Raw genomic sequence first — 14,852 nt, 5'->3', positions numbered from 1 at the left:
ATTTCTCTAGTGTACATATAGTAAATTATCTTATTTATTTGTTTCTTTGTTTTTTTTTTAAATATGTCATTTACTTGTGAGATTATCTATTAGAATCTGACTCTAATACTAGAGTGAAAACACCATGAAGTCAGGAATCATGCCTAATCTGCTCACTCTTTCATTTCTAGTATCTAACAAGTTATTCAGCACACAGTAGGGACTTGATAGATTTTTATGTAACACATCAGTGAATGAACAAATATAACCACATAGTCACCTAGCAGATTTCAAGTATCAGAAGCAGCCAGGGCTTGGGGCTGTCAGGTGTCAACGGTCACCCCGTGAAGGTCACTAGGTGGCTGGGAGTTTTATACTCTGAAAGTAGCCATTTTTCTCTCATTTCCTTTTGAAAAATCCTGTTATTCCATGTGCAGTTCACTAGTTCAGTCTGTGGCCAGAGCACATCGTATTCTCTCACTGACTCCTCCACGCCCCAGGCCTGTGGAAACAGGCCAAAACTCCTCCGTCATGCACCACGTCCGTCACGCACTGTGAGCCGCCAATAGAGGATCCCATTCTGTCTTCCTTCCCACTTCTTACCCTACCGACCCCATCCTTCCAGACCTCAAGCGTAACAGAGTTTTACAGAGCACTTGGGGGCAAGCAAAGCAGCTCTGATTACCATACACTTGGCTTGCATGTCTGGAATGGTATATAGGATTTTGAAGGAACTGGTTCCATCCCTTTCCACTTTGGAAAGGCCCTAAATCTTACTCCTTCAGAGCCTCTCTTCGAAATCCCTAGATAAACTATTTATTCTCACATAGCAATGGGTGCTACATTTAAATAGAAAGTCATGGGAAAATATGTTTTATTCTTATTGGGGGGGGGGTAGGAAGAGCAGAGGGAGGAGAGAGAGAATCTTAAGCAGGCTCCATGTCCAACATGGAGCCCAATGTGGGGCTCAATCTCACAACCCTGAGAACATGACCTGAGCTGAAATCAAGAGTTGGAAGCTTAATCAACTGAGCCACCCAGGTGCGCCAAAAATGTGTTTTAAACTAACTGAGTTCTAATATGGAAATGCCAGCACCAGATTAATGAAATAATTTCTGTAAGCCATACCATGCACTGTGCTTGCTTACTCTGATTATCCTTTGGCTTTTGGCTTTTACTGTACCCATTAGCTTTTGGAAAAGCTATATTGTACTATATTTAGACTGTTCAAGCATGGTCACCATGCTGTGTCCCTGAGAATCTGCAGCTAAGCCTTGCCCCTTGTCCCTCCTCTCTTCTTTCTCTATATTGTCATCCCAGAATACAGAGTCCACCTCATTATGGTGTTTATCCTTAAGTGGAACTGAACTGAAAACTCTTAGAAATGTCTATGGATCCCTTAGAAACTCTCTGTTGTAGTTAGGCCACTTGCAAAACTGCATGAACTCCTCCAACTCCGTGGTTGAAGAGTGACTAGAATCCTGAAAGTTTAAATATGAAGAGTATGTTGGGGGCCATTCAGTGTAACATCTTCATTTAAAAAATGAAAGTAGTAGAGTCCAGGAAAGGAGCTCATATATTCTAGGAAACCAGGAATGGCTTCAAACTTCTGAAGTTTTAACTTTCATTTCAAGTTCAAATTTTCAATGTCAAGTTTTAGTTTTGCTCTTTGGATAAACACCAAAATTCTTCCCATGGCCTATAAAACCTAGCGGCATCTGGCCTTTGCAGAGCTAGCCAAACGCTTTCTTACCACTCACCTTCTTCCTGAGCTCCAACTACAGGTTTCAGGGCTTCCTGCTTCCACAGGTCCTCATCATGCCCTTCTTTCTGTCTAGAATGTTCTCCTCTTTCTACTTCCTACCTAGTTTACTTCTACTCATCTTCCAATCTCAGCTCAAATACCACTTCCTTGGGGTCAGATTCCTCAAGTCTCATATCAGCATGTATCTTCCTTTCCTTCTTGGTCTTTAGCTGGTTATATTTTACACTTATTTATGGGAGTATTTAATTCATATCCACCTGCCCAACTAGACACAAGTTCTATGAGGGCAGGAGTCGTGTATGTTTATATTATTCTCTTTTAGAGTCTCAGCACTTAGCACAATGCTTAGGAGAGAATAAGCACTCATTAAAGAGTTATTGGAGGAGTGATTCTATGAGCCAAATTAAAGCCCCAGTTTAAATTAAGGTACATCATCACTGAATGACTGCCTCAGTTGAAGATATAAACTTACTTTTTGTTTCTAAACTGGCTTGTATCCTTGGCCTCTGCTACTGGAATCTCATGTAATTTGAATCAAATGTCACCAAGATGCTGTATACTTTATATTGATCAGTAAACAATTTTAACGTTTTTTTTTGGTAACCAAATGCAAAAGGAGATTTCTACATCACAAATTTGGATGTGAAGCCAACTTCAATGAAATCTTGTTGATTAGCAGATAGCTATGGATAGGTTGGATTCTGCACTCAGGCAAGGAAACATGGTAGGAACACGTGTGGTGAGAGCGGAAGAGAGAGGAGGGGCTTCCTTAACTATCGATTTTCATAGATTCTTATAGTGATTGTTCTTGCATTGTCCAAATATCACCAAATGTAGAGAGCTAACCTTGGAATTTACAAAGGAAATTGCATAGGACAAGTTGTAATAGGGGACCAAAATTATACTTAGTATAATTTGCCCAGAATTTTTTCCTTGGACTGTAGCAATCTTTTTAGCAGTAGTGGAAACATGAGAATATAAAAGGAGAAAATTTGGCCAAACCTTTGAGCAAATTTTGAATAATCCCAGGATATTTCTTCAGCAGCAATGTAATAATATTTTCTGTTTCCACTGTTGCTGCGGAGGTACCACGCTGCAATGCTGTCAGGATTTCTGGAGGAGTTGATGTCTGTCCTAGTATCAGTTTGGTAAGGGTCATCATAGGCCACAAAATCAATTTCAGCAGTGTATTCTTCACTGCTCTCTTCCTTCTGCCTTGGAATAATCTCAATATAATCTCCATCATTTGCACTGAGGCCTATTACGACTGGTGGGTTAAGTTCTCTTGGCACAAGAGTGTTATTTAGGGTAGGAGATGGCACCTGACCAATGTCTGGATGAGAGGAAATCTGACCAAATTCTGGAGGAAGCAATGACTGAGTAGATTCAGAGGTGTAGGATGTCTGATCAAGGTCTGGAGGAAGTGATGTATCTAGATCAGGAGGAAGGGCTGTTTGACTAATGTTTGGAGAGAGAGTTGCCTGGTTGAGGTCTGGGTAAAGGAGCATCTGATCGAGGTCTGGAAAAAGGGTTGTCTGGCTGATGTCTGATGAGAGAGTCTCCTGGTCAAGGTCTGGAGAAAAGGGTGTCTGACTGAGGTCTGGGGAAAGTGTTGTGTGGCTGAGGTCTGAAGAAAAGCTGGTCTGGTCAAGGTCTGGGTAAAGTGTTGTCTGGCTGAGGTCTGGAGAAAATGTTGCCTGGTCAAGGTCTGGAGAAAATGTTGCCTGGTCAAGGTCTGGAGAAAATGTTGTATGATCGAAGTCTGGGGAAAGGGTTGTCTTGCTGAGGTCTGGGGACAGGTTTGTCTGGCTGAGGTCTGGAGAAAAGGTTGTCTGGATGAGGTCTGGAGAAAAGGCTGTATGGTCAAAGTCTGAGGAAAGGGTTGTCTTGCTGAGGTCTGGGGACAGGGTTGTCTGGCTGAGGTCTGGAGAAAAGGTTGTATGGTCAAGATCCGGGGAAATGGTTAGTTGACTGAGATCTGCAGAGAGAGTTGCCTGCCAGGCTTCAGGTTCCAAAGAAGGGAACACTTGATCAATGTCAGTAGGGAACGGCTTTTTTCTTAGGTCATAGTCGAGCATCTGGCCAGACTCTGGAGGAGATGTATGGCTAGAGTCTGTAGTGGAGTGTATTTGATCGGACTCTCCAATAGGAAATGCCTGATAGTATTCTTCTGGGGGTATTGCCTGATAAAGATCTAAAGGGGAGCTCATCTGACTGGTGTCATTTGGGGCATTGTGATTATGGTCAGGAAGTGAGGCTAACTGGCTCAGATTCACAGAGGGGAATGTCTGATTGAGGTCTGTGGGAAAAGATGCTTCATCAGATTTATGGGGTAACAACGAATGATCAAGTCTCCTGTCTGAAAATGTGGTATTGGCCTTTCCTCTTAGAGGGTGGAAGCCCCTTGGAGATAGAGGAATATGGTGTGCAAACTTCACTTCTTTTTTCTTTTTTCGTGTTTTAATGAAAAAAGGGATTTTCTTCAATCCACTGTTTCCTCTGTCCTGTTTTACTTGGAGAGATTTATTTCTAATTCCAGAAAATCTGGGGTGGCCACTCTGCTTTCTGTGCTTTTTTATGAGAGGGATGTTTTCTCCCCAAGTCCTTGAGGCATTCCGGGGGCTGTCCAGCAGCTTATCAACAGCCATGTCTTCATCAGCATCTGGAACGATTTCATAACTACCTTTCTCAGACACCACATGCCACTTCCCATTCACAACCTTGGATGGATTCTTTTGTTTTAAGAGTAACGGATCACTGGGAAGGTCTTCCCATGATCCCATTCTGGAAGGAGATGAATTGCCTTGGCTTAAGTATCTCCCAGTTTTTTGTGCTGAAAATTCCACTTGGGAGAACCTATGCTTTGCTGTGTGCTCGCTTCCTTTCTTGGATCCCTTATGCTTAGCATGTTCTTGACCCCTGAATCCTTCTGCATCAAATGGAAGTAGGCTTATCTCTGTGATGTCTGGCTGTAGAGGATCCTCTACAGAGTCTTCAGAATAAGGGCTGGAATGTTCTGCTGTCGAACGGTTGAGAGCTGAGTTCTTGTCTAAGCCAATGTGTCCCAGAGAGCGGCCAGCCATGGTGGCTGCTGAGTGAGGAAGAGTTTTCTGAGGTTTTGCAAAGTTATAGACAGTAAACCTGCTAATGTTACTTAGGGAAGAAGAATTTGAACTAAGAGCTGTATCAGGAGGAATGAATTCAGAATTGTTCTCCAGAGCTAGGGCAGTAAGATTAAACTCCTCTTCCTCCTGATTAAGTGATGAATTTCTGAATGACCTAATTCCCAGCCATGAAGCCAGGCTGTTCTGGTAATCATCGTCATCATCAACCTCTTCACCCATGTTTTCTGAAGAATCACGCATTTTCCGTGTAGTCATGGCTGTAGATGCGGGAGGTCCGTAGATAATCTCATACGAGTCTTCGTAATCATCCCGGATACATTTAACATCCCTGAATCTCAACCTTAGGTTTTTGTTTCTTGGATTGGAATTTATTGTCGTTAACATCCAAGTTCCTATAGAAGAGAGACAGAGAAAACAGCTCTAAGCCCAGAAAAAGATACAAAAACCCTAGGACCCATTGGCAGACAATTTTCAACAAACTTCAGGTGGGGGTTGACAAGTGTGGTCTGTGGGTCACCACTGACCTGAGAACTCTTGATTACCTGTAGTCACATAAGGAGAGAAGTTAGGTGTAAGGTGTTTAGGAAACTGTTCAGCAAACTGACATTGCTGTGCACCCAATGTGATATGTGATCAGTGCCTTTATCTCATATGACAATACAGACTGAAAGTGCTGGTCAGTGAGGGAGAAAACGCTTAGCACAGATAGTTTAAGAGTCACTGTTTTAGAATATATTTAAAAAGGAAAAAGTTAAAAATAAAGTAGGCTTTAGCTATCATAAACATCTTGTTGGTTGCACATCTCGTTTGAAAATTGGACTGACGGGGTGGATGATGTAAGATGTATTTCTAAGCAATGAATGACTCAGGTGGTTCGAAGGCAATTTTGAATCTCTTTGAAATGGCATTATTTCCTGACATACAGATGTGCTGGGGCGTCTCCAACAGTTACACTTGTTGAGTGTCTGCTGAGCGCTAGGCATTTGGTACATATGACAATTCACGGTCAAAGCAACCCTGTAAAGTGTGATTGTGTTTTGGAGATGAATACGGGAAGCTCAGTGTGGTCAAGGAACTTGTCCAAGGTTACACAGACACTGAGTCCCCGAGCACATCCGAGGAGCTCCAAACCCCACCCTCCGAGGTATTGTATCTGATTACTAACTAACCCACAGTGGTGTGGCTAGCCCTAGAAATGGAAAAGGCCATTTTGATCAAAGAACACTCTTTTGTGGCTGAATGTTCATGCCTCCTCCTCAAAGTCACGCCTTATCTTTTTGCTGTTGCGTCTTTCCTTCTCACGTAGCACAGAGAAGGATGAATGGAGCCCACATGAAAGGACTGGGTCCATTTAAGTAATTAATTCCCCAAAGAGAAATCATGAGAAGTACTGAAAGGAAAGTCTGTATGGGATCAGAAAGATAAACTGAGGAACTATGGTAGCTTGGGAAGCTGTAGCAGACCTTAATAGATCAGAGGTTCCTCTCTGAGTGTCCAGGCTCTTACCAACATTATCCATGGTGACCGTCACAGATTCCCCACGCATGGGGAAGAGGGTCAAGGTGTCCTCATGTCTCTTTCCATAGATGAATGAGTGCCCGGTGAAGTGAATGGTCAAAATGTCATCCTGGGTTCCTACACTGCAGAAGTGCCACTGGACGGTGTCATCATAGCAGAATCCGAGTGTGGGTATACTCTCAGGGACATAGCCATTGATCGCTGAAGGAGGAAAATCCATTAACATGAAGCCTCCGCCAACAAAAGGACATGTGTTGAATGATACCCTTGATTAATGTCCCAATATTAACTTGGTTGTAGCAAAGCAGTGATTACGATAAGCATCACCAGCCTGTCTAACATGTGACTACATCAAACTCAGACTTCCCAAATGAGAACTTATTTTCCCTACGTTAGCCAAGGGAGAAGTATCAGGAGAAAGATAAAGCCTTTCATTCCCATTGACTTACTCATTCATTGGTCAAGTGTGTATCAAATTCTGTTTTCCACACTCAACTTTTAAAGATGGTCTAAACCTCAACTTACAATATTATCTAGAATGAGTCTTCCTGGAAGGGAAGCATAATATAAGCAATTCACCTTGACACATTGATTAGTGAGTAAGAGATAGTGTCCCTCACAGGCAGGCAGATTTAGCACATTTTGCAGCTTTAATTACATCCTCTTAACATTGAGATAATCTATAGTTTTCAATCAAGTATTAAGTTCACACATTTTGATTATTTTTCAAAGGCAGTATCTTTATTTACTTAGGTTCTAAGCATGGTGCTAAATCACAGGGCCCACCTCTGCCTGTGCCACCACTCTGGCCCAGATACTAAAGTGATGCCTGGCACCAGGGAGCACTTAATGACATAATATGTTTTTAGTTTGTATTTCATTTGGGAGGCTCTTCTAAATGGTCTATAGCTGTCCTGTCTGATACAGTGGGCGCTGACTACAAGTGGCTATTGAGCAGTTGAAATGTGGATAATCTGGATTGAAATGTGCTGTAAGTATAAAATACACACCAGATTTCAGAGACCTAGTGCGAAATAAAGAAAGCCAATCTCATCCATTTTTATATCGATTATATGTTGAAATGATAATATTTGGGATATAGTTCACTTTAAGTTTTCATATGGTTACTAGAAATTTTAAAATTATATTTGTGGCTCATGCAGAATTTCTAATGGATAACATTAGCCTAAAACTATGACAGATTCACTGCCCAAAATGAAATTATGCAAAGAAAGCTGAGTAACTCCCTGTTTGGAATTATTTTCAGGACACCTGCCTGTTCTGAGAATTCCATCATTCATATCAGAGAAAGTGATCGTAATGGCTCTTGACTCTGAGGAACAGTGGTGGGAACCTTGACACCCATGGCAAAGTTTGCTTTTAGCAGGCTCAGTGCCATTTCTCTCAGACTTCTCATAGCAGTGGCTTTAGGCGCTGGCACTGAAAACCACAGCAAATGCCAGAACTTTGGCTCAGGGAATTCCTTCTGTTCTGAACTTCCTACCTCTCACTTCAAACCTCTTCATGAATTGGCTTTTTAAGACTCTGGCTCCCCATCTGCATTTTGCCTCCATTTAATGCGACCACCTAGTTTCGGACTACTTACCTTGTTTTTGCTCCGGCCATGGAGCCCGTTCAGCTTGTACGCAGTCTAAAACCCCACATACCACTGACAAAGGCCTGGAGCCCCTTCCTCAACACCCCGCTCTCACCCTGTTCCTCCAGAGTGGACGAGCCCAGAGCATGTGTGTAAACGCACATGCACATTTGGAGCTTGAGGCCAAGAAGACTTCCTAAGAAGAAACAGCTTTTAGCCTCTGGTCATAGGACGGCTGCTCTAGTATTCCCCAGTAACTTCGTCCCCAAATGTCTGGGTGGCGATTGAATTCTAACCCGTGCCTCTGCCTTCATGCACAGTCATCCTTCAAGCATGGGAGGGAAAAACTGATGGACAAAAGTAGTGACGGGACTTACTGCTCATGATGTTTGATTCGTAAAACTTGGGGTCGTCCCGTTTCACCTTGTCGGGATTTTCACAGAACTTGTTGATGTTGTCCTCAATGTACCAGCTCTTGTTCTCATCAAACACTGCAAACACGGCCTGCTGCTCGATGTCTGCTGCCCTCTGGAGGGGAAACGTGCCCTGCTTGGTGATCAACGTCCCAGCAGAGGACCCACAGCACTGAGTTCTCCGAAACCAAAGAGGCACAGTCTTGGGGCCACCGCAGCCCCAAAGTCTGGCATTTATGACAGCCCATTTTGTACAAAGCCTTTGTTAGAGCCAAAGGTAATATGCAAAGACAAACAGAGCAGATCAGAAAATTCAGAGACTAAAACATCCTAATAGAAAAATTCTATCTCCTCATGGCAGTTATAATTCTGTTTTATCTCTGTGAGTGGACACCTGTCCACCCGGATGACTGACTAGACATGCTCCACATAGTTGCAAGGAGAAAACAGAAGGTTGCAATAGGAACGCTTTCTACCTCTCCCTACCTGTTTCCTTTCCTCGCTCAATAAATTAAGGTCTTCCAAAGGTCCATTTCTGATTTTTCCAGACATTTATTTATTGTGTATGCCTTAGGATGAACTTCTTTGATTATAGCTTAGCCTGATCAGAATTTTAAGTTAATAGCATGGGACTATTATTTTCCAATGAAGATCCGTGTCTTTGTTCACTTTTGTGTCTATAATTTAGTATCACTAGAGATGGACCATTGTCTGGGTCCAACTTCACCAGATTTTATGTCTCCAAAGTATTCTCCCTCTTATTTCTCCCCGGTCCAGGTCTCTAAATAGAACAAGGATTGGCAGAGTGCTTTACACTTTTACCAGGTGGCATCTCGCTGAGCCCCAAAACAACCCTGCAAAAATTTTTTTAGGAGGGTATTACCCATTTAATAAAAGGAAGAAATTAAGAGAGCTAAGTGGCTTGCTGATGACATACAGAAGACCTGGAATTTCAAACTACAACAAAATATGGTGTCACGTTGCAGAACTGCCCTCTAGAGTGAGAATCTACATGAAAATAGACAAGCAAAAACAGAAACGAACAAACAACAAAGGAATACATGTTGTCCCACTGGCGTTAGAGAGGGCCACATAGTATTCTGTTCTCTAGAAGGCGAAGCCCCGTCACTGAGCCTGGAGACCGGATCTGCTCCAGCCCACCAAGCTCTGGGGTTTCTGCAGGGCCCGTCCGCGGACGGGGTACCTGGATGCCTCGTTTGTCCAGGGAGCGGCTCTTGCAAATGAGCAGGAGGCCGATGAGGCCGGACGCGATGTCCCTGGTGACGTCCACGTGGCTGTAATAGGGCCTCGTCAGGCACTGCGCGTCGTGCTCTGTGGGCTCGTCGGACTCCAGGATGTTCCACTTGTACGTGTGCGTCTCCCCGGGTCGGACGGCCCTGACCATGGTCGTGTTGTCTGGAGGGAGACAGGCGGACCGTTCCGTTCCGGAGGATCGCGCGGGGCCGCGAGCCGGAGCTCTGGCCGGAACCCACCCGCCCTCGGGAGCCCGGAGAGGCCCGACGCCCCGGAGAGGCCGCGATCGCGCCGCGGGTGGCGGCCCCGGGCACCAGCAGGTGACAGGGCGGGGGGCACCGCGCGGGAGCGACCGCCACCGGGCCGCTGGGGCCGTGTCGCCGAGCCGGGCAGGGCAGGGCACAGCGGGCGGGCAGAGGCGCGGCTGCCCTGGGCCGACCCCGTCCGCACCTGAAGCCAGCGACGCGTTGGCGTCGTCTTCGTGCGGAGAGAAGGTCACTCCGTGCGGATAGATGCTGTAGACGCGGCTGGCCATGTTCTTGAACACGATCTGGAAGGCAACCCAGACCCCTGACTCCGGGCCTCGGTCGGGTCGCGAGAACCGACTCGGCGCCGGCGCCCCCGGCCGCGCGGGAGCCTGTGCGCTTGCCTGGGCCGCAACCTCTCCTGTGGCCGCGAACCTTCCAGGCCGCTCCACCCCGCGGGGAGGGGCAACCGGAGAGAGAAGTCTGCCCTTCCGAGTGGCCTTCCCACAGCCCAGCGCCCTTCCCAGTCCGACCCCAGGCCCCTGCCCCTCCCTGGGTTCGACCACGTGCGCCTTCAGCTCTGTTCCTTCTCTTTAGACCGCGATGCCCTCCACCTGGCAGATCCCCGGGACACTGTCCTCGGTGTCCCTTTCTGAGGGGCACACAGATGGCACACAGATGGCGAGGCAGAGGCACACCGCTAGAAAGCACGTAAAAAGGATGGGCGAGCTCAGAAATGAGGGAAGGGGGAGAAGCACAGAGAAGGGCTGCGCTCTCGTCTGTAGGGAATGTAACTGAGCAAAAATGCCCTGTGTGCGGGCAAAGGGGTGAGGGGAGGGGCAGGATCGACTCAGGGGCCCCAGCCATGCTCCTTAATCTTCAAGCGAGGACCTTCTCTCGCCTTCCATTGGTTGACTGCCTAAGCATTTGGATCCCCCTTACTCTGCAGACGACCTGCGTCTAGAATCTTGCCAACGTTTGCAGTCTGCAGTCTTTGCCGCCCAGCTCCTACCAAAAGCACAATGATGGGGCACATTTTTAAAGAGAGCTGTCTGAAGAACACTCGGTGCTCTTGAGTCATGTCTAAATTTATCCCCATCAGAGACCAGCCAAGGGAGAACTACATACCAAGAGCACAATGGTGACTTGTTTATACTCAATTGGATTTACTGTTCTGTTCTCAGCTATAATGACAAACATTTATTTTACAAAGCTATGTGACTGATTCACTCATTCATTTACTTAAGATTTATTTATGCATTTCAGAGAGAGAGAGAGAGTGGACATGTGGTGCAGGAGGGGCAGAGGGGGAGAGAGGATCTCGAGCAGACCCCCCAGCCGAGCATGTAGCTAGAGGCAAGTCTCCATCTCAGGACCCTGAGATCAGGACCTGAGACAAAGTCTAGAGTTGGATGCTCAACCGACTGAGCCACCCAGGGGCCCCAGCAACTTATTTATTAAACCAGTTGTAGGGATGCTATCACAGACTCTACCCGCTGTATTATACAGCATCCTCTTTTTAAGGATCCATGGGGGAAACTGGTCTCAGTATCAAGGGGAATTATGTTTGTTTATGACTTTTGTGAATCTTGCCCTGACATATTTTACTTGGATGCTAGAAAACTTTGGACGAAACTTGTAGGAACCCTTATAGAAGCATACGGTGTGCTGTGAATTGTATAAGACTGACAAATCACAGACCTGTACCCCTGAAACAAATAATACATCCTATGTTAATAAAAGAATTTAAAAAAAGATTAAGTGAGAAATATTAAAAAAAAAAAAAAAGCAGCACATGGCATGTGTATACTTACCCATGGCTATATTTTCTTTGTCCCCATATCACACTTCACCTCAATTACATTGGCTCTTTGTTTTATTCCTTTATAATTTGGTAAATTGTCGCAGATTCTTTGTATTATGAGGTAGGCTATAAATCAGAGCAAATACTACATAGAAACTAAAGTTGCATTTGAATTAAAAACTACATGGACATATTTTTCTTTTTACTACAAAGAACCAGTGCTTATAAACTGTCTTTTCTATTTAATTTCTCCCACGGTTCTATTTTTCTGTTACTTACTTTGAGTGTGTCTCTGACCTGGGCTCTGATAATCGGGCCCAAGATCCCGTCTTCTTTGATATTATCATTCTCCATACGTTTAGTGAAAGATTCATCTTGATACTGTTTGTAGACAACCTTCTTATAATGTTTTCCAATTTGGTTTGAGAAATTATCCAAATGCAGAGATCTGTATTTTCTTAAAGTGAAATGAATTTTTAGAAAAATTAAACCATCTGCTCAAGTAAAGACCCCTTACGATTTTGAAACTCCTTGTGTTTAGAAGTTCTGTTCTTGGATTAGCTAAAAATGCTAGTTTTCTAAAAATAAATTCATAATGTGGTTTGCAAAGTCCCAATATCTGCTCTTTAGCTGGAAAACCAGAAACCTTTGTCTCCTGCAACACTGACAAAGTTGCAGGCCTGGTTAGAAACAGCTACTTAGAACCTCCTGTCACTCTGGTCACTATAAAGACCTTAGACGTCTCTGGGAAAATGTCTATCCAAAAGAAAGGAGAGGATGTACTGTGAATTTTTCTCAAGTCTTTGTTATGACTTAATTTATGGTAACTTTATTGACTTCCCGGATATTTCTTGATCTCTAAAAGTTATGCCCCACACCTGGAAGCTTTGACTATCTTCATTAGTCAGAGTTCTGTGCTGTTGGGCTCACCCTCCTATCAGCCATCCAATCCAAGTGCCAACTAAAGAGCAACCATCTCCACTCGTCTTCTGTAGCAACTCGATACAAGACTTGGGTCTGCAACAGGAACCACTTTTCCTTTTGGTCCTCTTTATTGCCTTAGTTTGCAAAAACAGAAGTTCTGTGATAGAATTTACTCATTTTCTGCATATATTCTGCACAATAAAAGGCACACACTATTGCCAGAGCCCTGGAATCTTACTCAGTTCCATCAAATAGTATTATATAATCTTGAGCAAGTTCCTTTTTTGCTCTTTTTCTCAGTCAAATTTTTTGAATAGCAAATACATTCACATGATTTTGATTACAGAAGAAAGCTCTCACTCACGTATTTTTCCCATCAACCCCACCTCCCTGACCATCCCTGTATTTTCTAGATATTCACTTGCATTAATTTCATATGTATCATTCCAGAGCATTTTTATGCATAAATATGGAAATGTGACTTGCAAATATAAATATTCTTATACCCTCATCCCTTTAAGAAAAGGAAACTTGACTTTTTTTTTTTTTGCATTTCCCCAGCCTCATTGAGGTGATTTTGACAGCTGTATATATTTGAGAAGTATAACATGATGATTTATGTATGTGTATATGTGATAAACACAGTTACGCTAATTAACACTTTCATCACCTCACGCAGCATTTGTCATTTTGTGTCTGGAACGTGTCTTAGCACGATCTTCTACAGGTTCATCCACATTGTCTTGAATGGCAGGCTTTCTTCTTTTTTAAGACTGAGTAATATTCCTGCATGTGTGTAATATTTTCTTTATCCATCCATCCATCAACAGATGCTCAGGTTGTTTCCATATCTTAGCCATTGTGAATAATGCTGCCGTGGACATGGAATGCAGATACCTCTTTAAGATATTGACTTCATTTCCCTTGGATATAATTCAGAAGTGGAATTGCTGGATCATACAGTACTTCTATTTTTAATTTTTGGAGGAGCCTTCTCACTATTTTCCATAATGGTCATACCAATTTATATTCTTACCAACACTGTACAAAGTTCCATTTTCTTCACACCCTCACCAACCCTGGTTACCACTTTTTTGTAGTAGCCTTCCTCACAGGTGTGAGGTGATAATCTCATTGTGGATATGATTTGTATTTCCCTAACAACTAGTGATGTTGAACACCTTTTCACATATCTATTTTCCAATTGTATGTCTTCTTTGGAAAAATGTCAATTTAGATTCTTTGCTGATTTAAAAAAAATTTATTATTTTTTTAAGATTTTATTTTTAACAATCTCTGCACCCAATGTGAGGCTTGAACTCACAACTCCAAGATCAAGAATCCCATTTGTAGTCATTATCTTTGTATAAGCTTTCTACCCCTTCATTAATTCTCCTTTTGGGACTCTCATAATGCATATATTGGACGGTAAATATAAGTCATGTGAGCTTGCTTTATTCTTTTCCATTCTCCACCTCGTTTTTTGTCGTTATAACTGAATAATTTTAAATTACCTATTTTTGAGTTTGCTGAATCTTTCTTCTGCATGATCAAGTCTGCTACTGAAGTTCTCTACTGAATTTTTAAAATTCTGTCATTATATCTTTCAGTTCCAGGTTCTCTGGTTATTTTTTATGGTTTTTATTTATTTGTTACACTTATTTTATTCATGCATTGTTTTCCTGATTTCATTTCTTTCTTTCTTTTTTTTTTTTTAAAGATTTTATTTATTTATTTGACAGACAGAGACCACAAGTAGGCAGAGAAGCAGTCAGAGAGAGGAGGAAGCAGGCTCCCCGCTGAGCAGAGAGCCCGATGCAGGACTCGATCCCAGGACTCTGGGATCATGACCTGAGCTGAAGGCAGAGGCTTTAACCCACTGAGCCACCCAGGCGTCCCCCTGATTTCATTTCTTTGCCTACCTGTCCTCTTGTCCCTCACTTAAGATAATTGTTTTTGAATTTTTGTCAATTTGTAGATCTCAATTTCTTTCACATTGGTTATTTGAGCTTTATTAGTTTCCTTTCATGGTGTCATTTTTGCCTGATTTTTTGTGATTCGTGTAGCCTTGTATTCATGTACATTTGAAGGAGTAAACAACTTCTTCTGGTCTTTACTGACTGATTTTGTCAGGTAAAGACCTTCTCCTGTCAAGTCTCTGGGCTGCTGGGATTGCCTCTGTGATCACAGCTGAGTGAAGCTGGAACCAGGTCATGTGGCTGCTTCTG

At 43.4% G+C, this 14,852-nt stretch overlaps 1 protein-coding gene across 4 annotated transcripts in view; it reads right to left on the bottom strand.

Annotated features, from left to right (window-relative positions):
* F5 (coagulation factor V) overlaps window positions 1-14,852 on the bottom strand; it is a 65,935-nt gene that overhangs the window by 17,830 nt on the left and 33,253 nt on the right. For all 4 annotated transcript variants that reach the window (XR_006608873.1, XR_006608871.1, XR_006608872.1 and 1 more), the window contains exons 8-13: window positions 11,980-12,157; window positions 10,102-10,201; window positions 9,602-9,813; window positions 8,362-8,512; window positions 6,376-6,588; window positions 2,747-5,261 (exon numbers count right to left, since the gene is read on the bottom strand). Coding sequence is in view for 1 of the 4 variants with exons in the window: in XM_045087746.1 (XP_044943681.1) it covers window positions 2,747-5,261; window positions 6,376-6,588; window positions 8,362-8,512; window positions 9,602-9,813; window positions 10,102-10,201; window positions 11,980-12,157 (3,369 nt within the window). In the remaining 3 variants the exon portion in view is untranslated. The remainder of the gene's footprint in view (window positions 1-2,746; window positions 5,262-6,375; window positions 6,589-8,361; window positions 8,513-9,601; window positions 9,814-10,101; window positions 10,202-11,979; window positions 12,158-14,852) is intronic.

The sequence above is a fragment of the Mustela putorius genome, unplaced genomic scaffold, assembly GCF_011764305.1.
Source record: "Mustela putorius furo isolate JIRA1106 unplaced genomic scaffold, ASM1176430v1.1 tig00001451_pilon_pilon_pilon, whole genome shotgun sequence".
NCBI classification, from domain to species: domain Eukaryota; kingdom Metazoa; phylum Chordata; class Mammalia; order Carnivora; family Mustelidae; genus Mustela; species Mustela putorius.
This window is presented reverse-complemented; position numbering and strand designations above follow the sequence as displayed.